The 18181-nt window shown below is 39.9% G+C and overlaps 1 protein-coding gene across 3 annotated transcripts in view; it reads left to right on the forward strand.

Annotated features, from left to right (window-relative positions):
- The window catches only part of PITRM1 (pitrilysin metallopeptidase 1), a 30703-nt gene that overhangs the window by 1799 nt on the left and 10723 nt on the right, over positions 1-18181 (forward strand). For all 3 annotated transcript variants that reach the window (XR_012763809.1, XM_075419711.1, XM_075419712.1), the window contains exons 4-16: positions 1509-1660; positions 2089-2203; positions 2310-2406; positions 2814-2974; positions 4235-4361; positions 5122-5210; positions 5759-5887; positions 7661-7774; positions 8209-8305; positions 13339-13473; positions 15125-15263; positions 16407-16523; positions 17626-17758. Coding sequence is in view for 2 of the 3 variants with exons in the window: in XM_075419711.1 (XP_075275826.1) it covers positions 1509-1660; positions 2089-2203; positions 2310-2406; positions 2814-2974; positions 4235-4361; positions 5122-5210; positions 5759-5887; positions 7661-7774; positions 8209-8305; positions 13339-13473; positions 15125-15263; positions 16407-16523; positions 17626-17758 (1605 nt within the window). In the remaining variant the exon portion in view is untranslated. The remainder of the gene's footprint in view (positions 1-1508; positions 1661-2088; positions 2204-2309; positions 2407-2813; positions 2975-4234; positions 4362-5121; positions 5211-5758; positions 5888-7660; positions 7775-8208; positions 8306-13338; positions 13474-15124; positions 15264-16406; positions 16524-17625; positions 17759-18181) is intronic.

The following is an 18181-nucleotide window of genomic DNA, read 5'->3' on the forward strand; positions in this document are numbered from 1 at the left end:
TGTCATGCATGTCTATGCAGAGAACCTGTCTTTATCATAACCTCCTTGTAGGTATTGGAAGGCAGGTGTTGAGTCCCCTTGATGCCTCTCCTTCTCCAGGCTAAATAGGCATAATTCCCTCAGCCTCTTTTCACAGGCAACCCCTGACCTTTTTTGTGGCTCTCCACTAAACTACTTAAAATTTATTATAATCTCTTCTGCATTGGTGAGCTGAACACTGGACTTTCCAATAAATTACTGTCACATCCCAATCACTTCATTAACAAGAGTGACTCAGATTTGCCGATCCCCTTGGTTGGATTAAGGTGAAACAACACTAGAGATCCTGTATCTCTTCACAATTTTTATCACAATTATGATAAATAAACTTGTTGTGGCATAATTGTGACAGACTACTGAGGCACGATTATAACAAGAAAACTATAGTGGTACAATTATGATAAGCCTTGCTTTTATAGTTTCAAAGGAAGGGAAAAGGAGTGTAGGGGGGACAGAAAAGAAAAGATAGAGAGGAGAAGAGGAAGAGGGAGAAATAAAGACATCACTAGTCCTGGGTCCAGCGTTTATCTGGCCAGCACAGGGGGAGTCCAGTTTCAGGGGCTCACGGTCTTTACAGGGAGTTTTCCAGTTTTTGTAGACAGCTAGCCTCCTCCCTTTAGCTGAGTTTCTCACTTCTCATGCTAATTAATTAGTTGGTGATAACTGCCTTTTCTGTTATAGGCTAAGTTAGCCTCGCTTTCCATGTGAATTAGCACACATGCTTCTCATAGGTGTGGGAGGGCAAATCTTTTCAGTCTTGAATTGAGTCGGTGGTCTCGATCTCCCACTGCCACAGTTACCTCTGTTCGACCTCTTCCAGGTGCAGGACTCTTCGCTTGTTACGTGTAAAAAGGGAGCTGGGTATGGAGGCAATTGGAAGTGGTCTGCTTAGCTTTACCAGAGTAGCACTGGGCTGTGAGGGTCCCTCCTTCCCTCACTCCAGGTGTCACTTGGGTGATTTCGTGCCAGACTGCCAGGCACCAGGATGAGCAGGCCCTTTGCTCAGGTCCAGTGCTTATCAGCACAAGATAAGTGCTAAGTGCGCTCCTGTATCTGACACTCACAGGCTTTGTTCTGCACATTAGCACCTTAGGCGAATGTTTGAGGCATTTAACCTCATATTGTCCGGACTCTTACAACTACCTTATAGTTGTAAGGTATAAACAAATTATTTTAACCATAACCTTCCATGAAGCTCTTTCTGAGCTTTTTGGCTAAAAATGAAATGTGTTTAGTTATGTGCTGAAAACTTCTGTCCCGCCTTCAGAAATGGAAGTGCAGAGGTTGGAGACCCGCTAGAAGATGTGGCTGAGCACTAAAGAGCCTTAAGAACTCAACAGCTGCATCCTGCTGTATGCTGTTAGGTACTAGACAGTGGTAATGTTCCCATAAATCTCAGCTGCAGGTAGAAGGTGGTGGACTTCTCATCACAAATAACTGTGTTCCTCTCTGCATTCTCTGTCTTGTAGCATACAGTTCCGAACCACTCCAATGGACAGCACTGGGGTCCCACATATCCTTGAGCACACTGTGTTGTGTGGTTCTCAAAAGTATCCTTGCAGAGATCCATTCTTTAAAATGTTGAACAGGTCACTGTCCACTTTCATGAATGCATTCACAGGTGAGCCCAAAGTAAATAATACTGCTTAAAATGCATGGGGTTTTATTGCAGTAGAGCTGTCTGTTGGCTCTCTTTAATTTCCCTTTGGAGAGCCATTATTATTAAGTGTGAATGTTGTGAGTGAGAGATTAAAAAACTAACAAGGCAAGGCAACAAAATAGATCTTGTTCATTTGACAGTTACAAAGTCCGAATAGAGCTGGATCTGTATAGTATACAACAATGCATTTAATTATATATATTTCAAAAGCAAAGTTTTCATGGTAAAATAAGTGCAGAATTGAACTTACATATATTCCTCAGCAAAAATACGTTATATGTTTCTTCTCTTCCAGTTATTTATAGAGATGAGAGATTAAATATAAATTAGGGAAAAAAGCATCTCAAACTTTCTGAAATTCTGATCTTTTTGTGTTTATTTATATGCAGCTAGTGATTACACGCTCTATCCATTTTCAACACAAAATCCCAAGGATTTTCAGAATCTCATGTCAGTGTACTTGGATGCAGCTTTCTTTCCGTGTTTGCGTCAACTAGATTTCTGGTAAGATGTGGACAGGTTGAGATGTATGCAAACCTTAAATTAAAAAAAAACAAAACAAAGCCAAACCAATCAAACTCCAAATGCTTCCTGTTATTAATTTTTTCAGGCAGGAAGGTTGGAGGTTAGAACATGAGAACCCAGCTGATCCTCAGACACCTCTGGTCTTCAAAGGAGTTGTTTTTAATGAAATGAAAGGGGCATTTGTAAGTTTTGTGAATTTTTGTTTTAAGATCTTAATTGTGGTGAAGTGGCATAAGCTGCAGGTTATCACTGGCTTTATTGCACCAGAGATTTCTGTTCCTCCTTTGTGAAATGAAGTCCTCAGTAAAGTCAACGATCTGTTACATGGTTATTCTTCAAGTTAGCATGTTGAAAGTTTGTTTACGTATAAAAGAACACCTTGCTAATGGATTTTATTGTAGAATTTTCTTTTAAATTGACATGATATCGTAGCTAGTTTTATCGAAGTACATGGGACTACATAACAAATCGCTTATGTGAGGAGCAGCTCTTGTGTAACTTAGAGCTCTGAGATCTTACTATTGAGCACCTTTTGTTTTTAAAATGTGTTTTGATGACATTTACTGAAATGTGATGTTTTCTTCTTAAGACAGACAATGAGAGGATATTTGCACAGCACCTGCAGAATAAAATCCTTCCTGATCACACTTATGGTGTAGTATCTGGTGGAGATCCATTATGTATTCCTGATCTCACATGGGAGCAGCTTAAACAGTTCCATGCCACACATTATCATCCAAGCAATTCCAGGTATCTGAAATTTGTGGCTACCTTACTAGTTTATGTAGTGCGTTGGCACTCTGTTCATATTTCTGTGAGGGAAAACCAGCGACACAGTGTTTCCATGCATATGGCCAGCAACTTAGATAACCTGTGCCCTCCAGCAGTTAGGACAGCGTTGAAGGAAGGAATTTGCTCTGAAGAGAGAAGTAAAGGGTGAATTGGAAGCAGGAGCTACTGAAAGAGAGTTTCTAGAGTACATCTGCCTCCTTAATTATGGGGATTTGTTTTGTGGATTTTTGTTTACAGATGATTAATCTTGAACTCTCATGGGTTGGGGGAAAGTGGAACATACTAGTATTTGGCAGTAATGTTAGGGAGTTACGATACAAATAATGCAGATGAGTGTAGAGGTTCCTATCCTCCTTGAAGTCAATACACATTAAAAGTTATAAAAAGTTACACATGAACGGCTGTTTATTTGCTCCTGCATCACACACTACTGTATCAGGTTCTACATAATGGATTTGAGTTGGTTACTAATTCTGTTGGTACTGGTAAGATCTTTAAGCTAAAAGCTGGCTTGACAATTTGAAGGTGATGTGGAGGGAAATCTATAGTATCATTGTTTCTTCTAAACTGATTTTGTGGTCAATCTGTTAATCTGGTTAATTTACTTACGGAACATGAACTCATGTCACGGTAGTGAATTTACCATCCTTTGTCTTGTCATCCCAAGTATGCTGTTGTACCTGTGTTTAGATTTTCATCGGGGAATAACATTTACCTGAAACATTTTTCATCCTCATGTTTAATCCAGTGGAAGTCAGCAATGACTTTTTTGTAGGTGTGGGAGTGTGCTTTGGTAGACTGACCCTCAGAACCCAGCCGTGTTTTACAGATCAGTTGAGATCATCGTATTTTACATGTTGTGTGTGAGGACCGTAAGATTTTTATCTTCTGAAACTTTAGAGCACTGGAATTCGAGCTTCAATTGCTAATAATTTTTTTTCTTGAAACTATTGCTGCAACGAAACAAATTCTGTTTTTTTGTGGACTCCAAAGCACAAAACAGAAGCTGAAAAATGTGTGATTTTACCAGTAGATCCAGGGAGTTTGTGTGTGGTAAACCAGTAGGCCTTTAACCTAGGGGTGTTACAAAGCATGTTCCTTTCTAGATGTAACTGAATCACTGGAAATCACATGAAATTCAGAACATAATAAAAGCTGTTACCTGTAAATTTCTTGCAAATTCTGATGCTTAATCCCTGTCTTTCATTTGAAATGCAGATTTTTCACTTATGGTAATTTTCCACTGGAACAACATTTGAAACAAATACACGAGGAAGCATTGATAAAATTTGAAAGAATTGAATCAAATACGGACATCCCCAAACAGAAACTCTGGGAAAAGCCTGTAAGTAAAAAAAAAATTTTAAAAAAATCAAAAAAACCAAAGAGAAACAGTGCACATCCAGTCTTGGAGTTGCAGAAACTGAACACAACAGGTGAATGTTTTAGCCCAGCTTGCTGGAGTTATTTTGTTTGTTTAGAAGTGTGTTTGTGTGTAAATGAGCTGAAATATTCCTATTTTTGTTAAAATGAGGGAAAAACTTCATTTACTTTTGAGCTTCAGTAATGTGATGATTGCGTGCAGTTGTTTGTTTTCTTGTTTCCAAGTCCCTCAGCGTTTGGAGCATTGAGACGTTTATTAATACAAAGCTTTTAGAGCTATTTATGCAAGCTACTTACACAAATGCTGACATTTAAGTGTCATGAAATATGCTCTGTAATGATACCTAAACTTCCAAACACTGGTGTCAAAAATACACTTTTCCATTTTCTACCCCAAGCGGCTCCCCGCCGCTTTTGCTCCTTGGCTTGTTCAGAAGCTTAAGCATTTCTTTGAAACCTAACTCAGAAAGTGAATTATGATCAGATTGTCTTTCTTTTTCAGCTGTTCTGTTTCTCCACTTGTAAAAATTGAGATATGACTCATATTTTTCACTATACCCTGTGTTTGTGTATTTACTTATGAGTATTGAACTTGTGAATATCTGTAACATTATTTGAGATCTTGGAAGGAAGACACTGTGAACATGCACCCAGTCATTTTTTTATTTGTAACTTCTGCTCTGATATTAGTCTGCATCAATCGTATCTATTATACTTTACAGAGAGAACACAGTGTAACATGTGGCTTAGACTCATTTGCTGCCGATCCTTCCAAGCAGACAACTGTCAGCATCAGCTACTTATTGACAGAGTAAGTATCAAAATTAAATTCTGTATCAAAGGTGCATTTTAGAACTTCAAGCAAGACACAGGTGTATTTCATGCCCCCCAATCCCTCTCTGTAAATGTCATCTTTAAGTTAAATAGTGCTATGGGAAAGCTAGACAAAGCCTGCTTTGGTAAATGAAAGCTTAAGTGACAAGCAGAATATTTCTTGTCTTTATCAGGTAGACAGAAGTCATACATAAGTACATAAGAGCTGTTCAGTGGGTTAGACTTTTGGGAATGCTGGCTTCCTGTCTTTCATTTCTCTGCCATGTGCAAGCTTTTCTGTATGACCCTACTACGGACTTTACACTTGCAGCTTAATTTCACTTGCTTTACTGCTAATTATAAGTGAAAGACTCAGAACTCCCATTGGTTTCCTGAGGGTTGGTGCAGTGTTCATAACTGGCAATTATTTTTCCTTTGCCCTCTGCTTTGTTTTGTAGCAGTAATTCTTCTGAAATGAACTCAGTGATGTTGAGTGTCACATATTTGTAGCTGGGTGGTTTTTAAGAACTGTTAAATTCTTTTCAGTATTACAGACACTTTTGAAACGTTCACACTAAGCCTGTTGTCTTCACTGTTGGTTGATGGGCCAAATTCTCCTTTTTACAAAGCCTTAATTGAGTCTGGTGTTGGTACAGATTTTTCTCCTGATGTTGGGTAAGTGTTGCAATTTACATTTCTTCCCTGTAAGCAATAGTAGTAAAGTTACAAACCAATATTAAGATGGGAGAAGTCATCTCTCATACAGGTAATTTATACCAGAAAAATCTTATGTTAACATTAAAATATCTTGAATTTCTACTGACGAACAGTATACAGCATTCTCAAGTGTGATTTTTGGCTTGTCAAAATAACTTCATAGAAGCTATGTTAGTTTAAACAAAGTTGTGCTGTTTAAGGCTTATCAACAAGAGAAATGGGTAGATAAAGACATGGCATACCTTCCGTGCCCCAATTTACCTGGGGTTTTTGTATTGGCCATTTATTGTTAGTATTACTCAGAAGAGTTTGCTAGCTCTTTTCTGTACTGTGTTACCTCTGCTTTTTTGATTTAATTCTGTGATTTAGTAGTAGGTAGGTTTGGCACAAACGTGCTTTTATGCAGTTAGGTGCCATTAACTTGCCGTTGTCTTTGTACAAAAGGGTATGTCTGCTCAGTTGATTATTCAAACTGGAGCTTTTGCAGCCAGTCTTCTGAGCTCGCTCTGCACTGCACACTGAGGGTTGGGTGGATTCTCTGCACCTAACTATAGGCTGAGCTGCTCATCGTAGTTTGCCTTTGTTATAAGAGAGAAAGAAGCACTTTCAGGCCATGATTCATCTGACTGATTTTAGACTTCAGGATGACAAAAATCATGCCTTTGTCTCCACTGACTGTCTCAGATCTTTGAGTCAGAAACCTTAATATACTCATCTGTGATTTTAATGCCTTGGGGTACTCTGCCTGTCTTGAACTGTCTCTATGTGAAGTCACGGGCTTCCTGCAAGTCCTGTGTCATGCATGCCAGTGCCATGCAGACATCTTAGTATCACAGGGCATGGCAGTAGAAATCCTTCTTTAGACACTGATGCAGTGATCGAGTTGTATGTTTTACCATCTGCCTATTGACTGTGTTAATAAGGTGGTGAACCATACAGTGAGTTGGCTTTTAATTTGCCTTAGTGACTGTGCTGATGAATCAATCTAGAATAATAAGTTTGCGTCTAGAGATCAGGATTCCAGAGTTCAACACCTGAGTCTGCCATTCAGTCCCTTGTGTGGTTTTTAGACATGGAATAGTGGATGTCTAGAGTTGATGAGCACCTATTGCTTTTTGTTTGTTGGCTTTGCTTTGAACTGCTAGGTGTTCAGTATTTCTGCAAGTCTCAATTTTTCTCTCTAATGATGCATTTTTATGGTTAACTCTACCTGACAGCTTGGACAAAATTATCTTTAATTTTTTTTTTTAAAGTACCAATGAAAATAATTGCAACAAACATGGAGCACTTAACCTTCACCAGTTACTTTACAAATACTGCCTTAAAAGTACACATTTAAAAGTACCATTCCACTCACCTGTGGATGTGTGTGTTTGGTGTTACAGGCAGCTAAAACTTTCACCTTTAACAAAAGAGACTTCTTTACCTGAAAGTACTTACAAGTGAATGGGAAGATGAACAGAGAAAACCAGCTTTTCTGTAACTGTTTTTCTTACTCTAATATTATATGTCATATGTTTTCTTAAGTGTGCTACTACTACTGATATTGAACAAAAAAATGCTTTTAAGTTCAGTTCTTGCCTCGTTGGTAAATATTTTTCATTCTATCTGGCTTTTAAAATCCCATGTATGTGGAAATGACGGGTGGTTTTCCCTTTCTTCTGCCTTTGCTGGCAGGTTTAATGCTTAAGTTCTAATACTTGTAACTGAGTTGAATATGTTTCATCCTAGGTTTAATGGCTCAACAAGAGAAGCTTATTTCAGTGTGGGACTACAGGGTATTGCTGAAAGAGACATTGATACTGTGAAACAGATAATTGCTAGAACAGTTGATGAAGTTATTGTGTAAGTACTGCTAAATTTTTGAGAAGACTTAGTTGTTTCATGCAGTCTTTTACAATTAGGTATTAACAAGATACGCCTATGTATTATTATAATGATACAGGCATACGTATAATAACATGCCTCAAAAATTTAGTTACACAAAATAAATACAACAAAGAAGCATCAATAGTCTTCAGTACTCTGAAAACTTGTATCTGCTACTTCCTCTATTGTAGCATATTCATCAGCATAATCTTCAGGAGTTTAATGATATTAGTGCAGTTTCAATAAATGACATGGCATGATAAGATTATTTCATATAAATTTTAATTCAGTGTGGAAGATGTTATATTGTAATGCTTCCTTTATCAATGTTACAATTTGTTTTTGTAACTTCACTTAAAGTAATTAGTCTTAATGGTGTGATTTCCTTCTTTTGTCACCCCTTCCCAAAGGAAAGGATTTGAGGAAGATAGGATTGAAGCTTTACTTCACAAAATTGAAATCCAGCTGAAGCATCAGTCTACAAGTTTTGGACTTGCCCTGATATCTGTAAGTCTGTATGTGTGCCCATGTGTGGCATTTGTTTCGGAGCGGATAAGAAACCTACTGTCTACATATCTATGAAATACATTTTGTAGGCTCTTGATACGTACAATTTTTCACTTAAGGATTTTCCTTTGTCATCTCGTGTGCATCTTTCTTCCTTCTTTTCAGTAGCATTCCAACTATCACTGGACTCCACACTGTATGACTTAATCAGGCAGAGAGCCTGTTGTCTTTGCCTGAATAGTAACTTTGATTGCAGTAGCACTGATTGCTTCTGTTAAGAGACATATGCCATACTGGCTCTTGGAACTATGTTTTGGACAGATGCCTATGTATTTTCAAAAGTCAAATAGAAGGACTATGTTTTTCTATGTAATTTGACGTTGTACTGCTGTAATTTAATTTCAAGATTCACAAGTGAAAATTTACACTATTTCAATTCTTGACATAAAATTTTGATACCAAAGCTGTTATGGAAGACATTTTCCACAGCAGAATGTTCTGTCTTTGAGAAGTCTACAAGTCGTAAATTTGGGAATGAATTAGCTGCAGTATTTGCAGTCAGTTTGGAAATCAGGGCCTCCTGCTGCCACTAGTTCTCCAGTATTCTCATTTTTTTTTCTGCTCTGCAGCAACTTAAGTTGCTTAGTGGCTCTTTTGCTTTCTGTTTCTCAAGTGTTGTGTCTTCATCAGTATGAACAAGAGTTCATTCCTTTGGTGTACAAAGTTAGGTAAAGAAGCAGAGGCCTGGATTAACACAAGACTTGTAAATAGGAGAGCACAACCAAGAGTTGTTTCAAATCAGATTGTCATACAGTGCAACAGACAAATTATTGATATTTAATTGCCTGTCATGTTGCCTAGTAGGATCTGGCAAATGTGCCTGGTTTTGATAGCCCATGCTTTCTAGCATGTCTTCAGATTGTGCGAGTAATTCTGTCTGATGAAATATTTATGCTTGTACTTTATTTTTCGATATTTTTAAGTGTTGAAGTCAATTCAGCTCTTAGGACTTAATTCGAGAATAGAAAGTTCAGAAACAATTCTTGCTTTTAAAGACCAGTCATGCAGCATTTGGTGTTAATTCACCCATAGAGGGGGATTATGTTTCAGTTCATTCACCTGAGGTCATCTTTTAGAAGCTGGCCTTGAGAAGGGCCTGCAAGGGACCCTAGATATGACTAAAGTAATCATAGAATGGTTTGGTTTTGATTGGAAGGGGTCTTTAAAGTTCGTCTAGTTCCAACCTCCCTGCTTTGGGCAGGGTCATCTTTTACTAGACCAGGTTGCTCAAAGCCCCATCCAGCCTGGCTGTGAACACTTCCAGGGAGGGGACATCGACAGCTTCTCTGGGCAACCTGTGCCAGTGTCTCACCACCCTCACTGTTTAAAAAAAAAAAAAAAAAAAAAAAAAAATCCTTCCTAAATCTGCTCTAAATCTAAATCTTTTAGTTTAAAACCATTACCCCTTGTCCTATCACAACAGGCCCTGCTAAAAAGTTTGTCCCCATCTTTCTTATAAGACCCCTTTAAGTACTGGAAGGCTGAAATAAGATATCCCCACAGCCTTCTCTTCTCCAGGCTGAACAACCCCCACTGTCACAGCCTTTCTTCATACAAGAAGTGGGGTCCACCATACTTCAGGTGGACTCTCACAAGACTGGAGTGGAGAGGGAGAATCGCCTCCCTCAACATGCTAGCCATGCTGCTTTTTATGCAGCCAGGGGTATGATTTGCTTTCTGGGTTGCAAGTGCACGTTGTAGCCTCATATCCAACTTTTTGTCTACCAATATCTCCAAGGACTTCTCTGCAGGGCTGCTTTCAAACCATTCATCACTCAAGTTGTACTGATGACTGGTTGTTGCCTCAGCACAGGTGCACCTTGCACTTGGCCTTGTTGAACTTCTTGAGGTTCATGTTGTCAATCTTGTCCAGGTCCCTCTGGTTGGCATCGCTTCCCTCAAGCGTATCAGCTGCACTGCTCAACTTTGTATCGTTTGCAAACTTGCTGAGGGTGCACTCAGTCCCACTGTCTGTGTCATTAATAAAGGTATTGAACAGTGTCAGTCCCAGTACGGACCCCTGATGGACAGACACTACCTGTTACTGATCCTTGTTTGGATGTTGAGCCATTGATTGCAGGTGTTTGCTTGTGACCATGCAGCCAGTTCCTCATCCATCAAATAGTCCATGCATCAAACCTGTACCTCTCCAGTGTGGAGAGAACGATGTTGTGTGGGACTGCATCAAAGGTCTTACAGAAGTTAAGATAGATGACATCAGTTTCTCTTCCCTTATCCACCAGTGCAGTCGCTCCATTGTAGAATGCCACCAGCTTAGTCAGGCACGATTTGCCTTTTGTGAAGCTGTGTTGGTTGTCACAGATGACAGTCTGTGTAATTGTAAGTGTCGTGGTAAGGATTCTCTAACTTCCATACTGTATTCCAGTGCTGCGCTAGCTTTACAGTTAGAAGGGTGTGATGTATTTGTTTAGAACACAATATGATGGGTGAACCATTGGCTGAAGGATGGGGCTCAGAGTTTTAGTAAATGGGGTAACTTCTGGCTGATGGCCAGTCACTTGTGTTCCCCAGGGCCAGTTCTCTTCAATGTTTTTGTCAATGACCCGGACACAGGAGCTGAGTGCACACTAAGTACGTTTGCTGATGATACTAAATTAGGAGGAGTTGTTGATTCCCTCAAGGGTAAAGAGGCCTTACAGAGAGATCTTAATGGATTGGAGCAGTGGGCAATCACAAACTGTATGAAATTTAACGTGGACAAATGTGAATTCTGCATCTGGGAAGGTATAATCCTGGATGTATGTATAGCTTGGGGGACAAGGCTGGAATGCAGCCCTGCAGAAGCGGTCTGGGGGTTTTGGTAGATGGTAAACTCAATATGAGTCACATACAGCCAAAAAGGGCCAACCATATCCTGGTGTGCATTAAGGACAGTATAGCTAACAGGTCGAAAGAAGTAGTTGCCCCACTACACTCGGCATTGGTGCAGCCTCACTTCGACTACTGTATGCAGTTTTGGGCTCCACAACAGAAGATGGACATAAAAATATTACAACATGTCCAAAGGAGGGCAACAAAGATGCTGAAGGGACTAGAGGGCATGACTCACGAGGAGCTCCTGAGGATACTAGGTTTGTTCAGCTTAGAAAAGAGGAGAATGAGGGGTGACTTCATTGCTGTCTACAACCTTCTCATGATGGGGAGTGGAGAAGGAGGGTTTGTTCTCTTCTCATGTCCAGTAATAAATAGTACATGAGCAAATGGCTTCAAGCTGCATTGGGGAAGTGCAGATTGGATATTGGGAAGAAGCTCTTCATGGAGAGGGTGGTCAAGCGCTGGAACAAGTTTATTGCTTTTGGCTGGGAGAAAGTTAAATTTCTTCATAGTAGCTAGTATGGGGCTATGTTTTAAGTTTGTGCTGAAAATCGTGTTGACAATGCAGAAATGTTTTAGCTGTTGGTGAGCAGTGCTTACACAGCGTCAAGGCCTTTTGTGCTTCTTACACCACCCTGCCAGCGAGGAGGCTGGGGTTGGATGAGAAGCTGGGAGGGGACACAGCCGGGACAGCTGATTCCAGCTGACCAAAGGGACGCCTCATACCGTATGATGCCACGCTCAGCAATAACAGCTGGAGGAAGAAAGAGAAAGTGGGGACATTCAGAGTTACCGCGTTTGTCTTTCTAAGTCACCTTTACGCATGGTGGAGCCCAGCTTTCCTGGAGATGGCCGAGGACCTGCCTGCCAGTGGGAAGCAGTGAATGAATTCCTTGTTTTGCTCTGCTTGCGCACAGCTTGTGCTTTACCTACTAAACTGTCTTTATCTCAGCCTGTGAGTTTTCTCATTTTTACCCTTCCAGTTTTCCCCCCCATCCCACTGTGAGGGGAGTGAGCGAGCGGCTCAGTGGGGCTGAGCTGCCAGCCTGGGTTAAATCGTGATGCCAAGGAAGTGGTCGTGGCCTGAAGCCTGTCAGTGTTCAAGAGGCATTTGGGCAACTCTCTTAAATATATGGTTAAAACTTCTAGATTGCTTACTGAGAACCAGCACTGAGTTGTTGTACTGACCCAATGGAAGCCTCAAATAAGAAGTGACTACGTTTATGTCAAGAGGTTTAGCTTGAGCATATTGTAAAAGAATACTGTTCTTCAGAACACATTAGGGAATTTTCACAGAATAGATAACAATAGATATTACTGAAAAAGTGTGGAAGGCCTGTGATACCTGCTTGTAATTAGAGGGAAGAAAAGAGAAGGCAGTTTTGACAGTTCTGCTGCATTTGTTTCCTATACGCTTTTAAGGGCTTTTTCTTTCAAATGTCTTAGGATTTTTTTATTTTGCTTTGTTTCGTTTTTTTCCCATTCACACAGAATAGAAAAAGAGAAGACTTTTATATTTTGCCCTGTGATGTATTTGAAGAACTTTCAGTAGTGACTTGAGCAAACAGTAGTCTCAAACTAGAGAATAAAACTAGAATAAAAATCCTTCCAAAAGAAATATCCTGGGGAAATTTCTGGTTATTTAATATCTTCTTTCTTCAAAGTCCCATCTATGTTAGATGTTGGAGTTATCTTATTATAAATCATTTCATCTGACTGATACAGTGATTGGGTAGATTGTTGTATTTATGTAGTACTTTGTCTCTACCGCCTGTTCCTTTTTTCCTTCTTTCTTGGGCTGAAAAATGAATTTATTCTGAATGGGGGGGAGGAAAGAATATTACAATACAGATATACACACCTATGCAAAAAAAAAAAGAAAGGAAAAAAAAAAGATGGTTTGGTAGGATAAAATTAGAGGAGAGAATGGAGAGTACAGGGGGACAGATGATGATGGAATAGGCCTTTGATATGAACAAAGATTTCATTGTTTTTTTCCCCTCCAAATATATTAGAACTGCTCATTATATGTCCGCTATTCAAATATAAATGATCAGGTGGTTTTGGAACACAGATGCTGTTGGTTATAGAAGTGCAGATGGACTGTCCTGCTTACCTAATTATTCTTTTCCATTCAGTATATAGCCTCCTGCTGGAATCAAGACGGGGATCCAGTGGAACTTCTGAAAATTGCAGATAAAGTCTCTCGGTTCAGGCAGTGCCTTAAAGAAAATCCCAGATTTCTTCAGGAAAAAGTTAAAACATATTTTAAGGTGGGAAAACCTATGGAAGAATATCTGCAGTATAAGTTTTAAAGGACAATTTTGTCTTCAAGATTAAATGGAAGGTTAATTTTTTAGAACTGTACTGCCTATTTTTAGGTGTAGCTGAACAGCAGCACTTTTGAATGAAGCATGTTAATTTTAAATGGCTGAAGTGAAATATTTTCAAAATGGGAAGAATTGTCTGGTTGGACATTTGGAAACACACATATTAGAACATTGATAAAATGCTGAAGTTTACTGAACTGTGATGCCTGATACCGTAGGAGGGCACATGGTGTTTCCTAATGAGAAGGTCAGATGTCAACAGAGAATTACAAACCTCGCTCTGTGTTCCTTTTTTTTTTGGTATTTGTTTTGTTGGTGGGTTTTTGGTTTTGTTTGGGTTTTTTTCTCATCAAATTGTTCACGCTGTTTTGAAGGGTAGATCTGTTATAAAATTGCCAACCTGTTTTAATGGTGAGTAAATGGTGGTTCTTGTATACTCAAAGGCAACAAGAGACAGTGGCATCAGCTGAAGTCTGTTTTCCTAAAGGGATTGTTAGTGCCTGGAAGTAGCAGGGAGCTGTTAAGGTTTTGGTTTTTGTAGGGAAGAAATATTTTTGAACATGTCCTTTACTGTGGAGTTTTGCTGAGGAGGCTAAGGCAAAAACATGACTCAGCAGGAAGTCCTGAGAATAGCTGGATGTTCTTATACTAGAATTTTATGCACTGTTGTGCGTTGTGCCTGGAGATTAATAAAGCAGGAAGGCTACAAGCAAGGGAGGGAATGCTGTTCATCTTGCCCATTTTGCTATGCCTGGTTGATTTTGTATGTCATTCTTCAACTCTGTAGTCAATCAAGTTTCCATAGTCTTTTCACATAAGCACGTGAGAGATAAATTCATAAAACAAAATCTGGTTACATTCTCCCAAATTATTGGCAGTGTATGTCAGTGACAGATGTTGCTGTTTGACTCCTACTTTGAAATGGGCAATTTTTGAGGTCACTATTTTTTGAATAGCTTCCCAGTATTATATAAAGTAGAAACTGATTGAGTAATTTTGTTATTAAAATTCCACAGTCCGGTATAAACAAAAAGAAATTCAACAGTGGTTGTATCACTTGCATAATGCATGGATTTCTCTGACAACAAGACTGATGTAGAGCATTTCTGAGCAGGATAAGGCATGCACATTTTACATCATATGGGATCTTTACGCACTCAAGCGTGGGCAGGTTGAAAGTGGTGTTTAATGAAACCCTACTGCATTTAACCAGATTCCCCATCTTAGAACATTCTCCAGATAAAACTTGAGGCATACTGCTGTATAGCGTTATGTACAGTTGTTTAACCTTGATTTAATTAAACTAATGAGTACTGTGTGCTGTTAAAGGATTCTGACTCTATACTAAAATTTCACAGATGGTTGTTCGTGCTTGTTCTTGCGTTAAGCTGCCTCTCTTCCCCACCCTTGCAGCAGACTGTTCTTTATGAATTGAAGAGTTTAAACTGCCTGTGCGTGATACTTTTGATAATATACAAGCCAAATGATGCGCTGACTGCTTTTATCTACTGTTGATGAATCGGTAATCTCAGGCAAAACAGGGGGCAGTTGCCCTCAAAATTAATAACACTTATTTTGCGATATATTTCTGCAGGATAATCCGCATAGGTTGACTCTGTCAATGAGTCCAGAGGAAGACTATCATAATAAACAAGCAAAAATGGAAGCAGAAAAGCTGGAAAACAAGGTCCATGCTCTTTCTGAAGAAGAAAAAACCCAAATCTTCGAAAAAGGTGAACACACTTTTTCATGTTTTTATTTGGGTAACTGCTTAAAAACACAGCCAGTTTTTTAGCTGGTGTTCTGTAGAATATCTTAAATTCACAGGCATTCTCTAGCATTTGCTCTGAAAGGGGTGATTTTTTTTTTTTGGTTGGAAGTTTGTGTATGTGTTATGAGGCTATGCAGTGTAGTATTTACACTAAAAGGTATGATTGGTCTGTCCCATTAGTTTTAGCACTCAAAGGTAGAATGATTGATGTCTCCAGTAAGGCAGAAGAAAGGAAACTGTTTTAAAATACTGATCTGCTTATTTTTTCCCATGTTAACTTGCATGAAATACAAGATGAATTCTACCATTTACCTTGAAACTGTTTATTTTTGAGCATATGAGGTCTGCTCCGTGCTCCTATATAACTTGTGTTTTGTAATTTTATTTCTTATCTTTTCTACTTACAAAAAAGCAGCTATAAAAATAATGCTGTGTTTAACTTATTCTGGGCAATAACTAAAATTTGGAAACCCTGGGCAGTCATCTAGTTTTGTGAAAACAGCGATCAAGTCACAGAAATCCTCCAAATAAGTGGCGTTCATCTTCTGAAGCTTTGGTAGTAGGGGTAATTTTGGGGTGTAGGGGAGCAAAAAATCAGGTGAGGCTTTTTACTTACAAAGATAAATTGGAGAGTGCTTAGAGGTGACCAGCTAGAATCTGAAAGAGGCTGAAATGTAAAATTAATCACAGCAACTTAGCTGCATCAGTGTAGTGACAGAGCACTTAGAATAAGAACTGGGGGAAATGGGTCAGAAAGGAGCTTCTGAACTGCAAGGTCTGGGCTGCCTGGGTTAGTTTTCGCAGAGCTGGGGGTGGCAGGACAGGCTGGTACATGTCACTGCTTCAGGGTTTAAATTGCTTGGTACTGTAAACAGGATGTGAGGGGGGGACTGGAAAGAGAATTCACAGTCGTAGTGTTCTGTTTGCTGTTGCGATGTGATAATCTGCAGCATTAGTTTTAGTGAAATATTTAAAAGAACTGTTGACAGAAAATTCTAAACTGCAGACTCTTGTGGTTTTCTGATCTGCAACACCTCAGTAGGTTTTGGCAGCACTTCCGCTAAAAGCTGAAAATGACAAACTGGTATTCTGCTCTCCTTACCAGGTTTGGAATTAATTGCTCTTCAAAGCAAACCTCAGGACACCTCTTGTCTCCCAGCTCTAAAAGTGTACGACATTGAGCCCAAAATCCCATTCACCGTGCTGGAAACAACACTCACAGGTTGGTGTAACCACCATTTTGTCCTCAAAAGAGCACTGCTATTGCATTGTTACCTAGCTGCTTGCCCAGTCGTTGCTCCTTTTTGCTCTTTACCAAGCCCGTGTCCTCACTGTTTGTTGTCCATAGCTGCAGTGTGTTTCCTCTAGCCCACAACCTGGGTGGCAGTCAGTTTGCAGTGGATCTTCTGCAGGGACACTTCTTGCCATCGCCCCTGTGGGGCAACGCAGGGCTGTGCTCAGCGCTCCCCAGGGCTCTGGCTCGTGACGGAGCTCCCTGCCGCCTGCCCTGCTCCGCCGTCAGAGTCTCTGGGTGCAATGCTCTGCTGCTCTTGAACAATCCCCCAGCTTTCCAAAGGCTTATCCAGGGTGCAGCGCTCCTGGCAGCTTGTGTGGCGAGCCTGCCTTACTGCTCTCCCTCCCTACCCAGTTTTTGCAGAATATGATGTACAGGAGCCATGGGGGGGGGGGGGGGGGCGGGGAAATTAGCGTTCTTCATAACTTCAGTGCAAGTTTCTCCCTGCTTTGCCAGTGGCTGCCGCATGGATTGATAGGAAACTACAGTTCTGTCAAAACCTTGCAGGTAATAGTGCTCTGTAGTATGTGTCTAACAGACACTTCCCTTCCAAAATTTCCAACAAGTGTCAAGTACTGTATAGTTTTGATACTAAAATGACCTGGTTTGGTGAAAATTCTAATGTGTATATTCTGTTGCCCTAGCTTAGAAGAGAACATACAGTGCAGGAACTTGCTTTCCTCAACTTTTGAAGTGATGAAGGTAAAAGATAAGGGAGAAAAACTTCTTCAGTTGTTGGAGAACAAATTACTGTTCCTTTATTTGAATGTTACCTCTGAAATGTGGCCTCTGTCAACAGAATTCTCTTGTCACGTTGTCCAGGTATCCATTACCTTACCATGGACAGAAACAATAAAAATCCTTCAGTCCAGCATTCCGTGCAACGTGTAAAGTTTAAACGAGAAGTTGTTCTGAAGTGCCAACAAAAAATAACCCTTAACATGAAACTCTTGTAAGAAATTGTTTTGCTTTTATGTGTTTATAGTAGGAAGCTGTTGGTTATTTGTTGCTTTTGTTTTCTCATCCCTAGCTGATGAAATTCCTGTCCAGTACTGTGCTCAGCCCACCAATGGGGTGGTTTATTTCAGAGCTGTTTCCAGCCTGAACACGCTTCCCGAGGAGCTCAAACCATACGTGCCCCTCTTCTGCAATGTCATCACAAAGTGAGTGGTTTACTTTCTTACAAGCTAAAGCAATAAGATGTAATGGAGCTTACTGAAGTAATACTGCTTTTAGTAACTTCAGCAACTGTTCTTACTATAGAAGGGAACTGTTGGTAAGTTGGTGTCCTGCAGCAACAGTGGGCTTCCCTCATCCTCACTGAGTTGCCAACTCTTTTCCCCTTCTCCATCAGTCTGTGCATTGCCTTGTTCCCCAGCATCAGCACAAGCATTCCATGAACATATTGGAAAATTGATATAAATGAAAAATAGCCTAGCAGAAAGTTAAGTTTTTATGTGGATGTATTTTTTGTCTAATTTCACTGTGTGGTTACAGAAACACTGAGCCCACCATAGAGGAAAGAGTGGCACAGGGCAGAACAAGTCGCCTGGGCTGGGAGAAATCTGGTTTTTGTATTGGTGATA

Source organism: Opisthocomus hoazin, chromosome 4 (assembly GCF_030867145.1).
Source record: "Opisthocomus hoazin isolate bOpiHoa1 chromosome 4, bOpiHoa1.hap1, whole genome shotgun sequence".
In the NCBI taxonomy this organism is placed as follows: Eukaryota; Metazoa; Chordata; class Aves; order Opisthocomiformes; family Opisthocomidae; genus Opisthocomus; species Opisthocomus hoazin.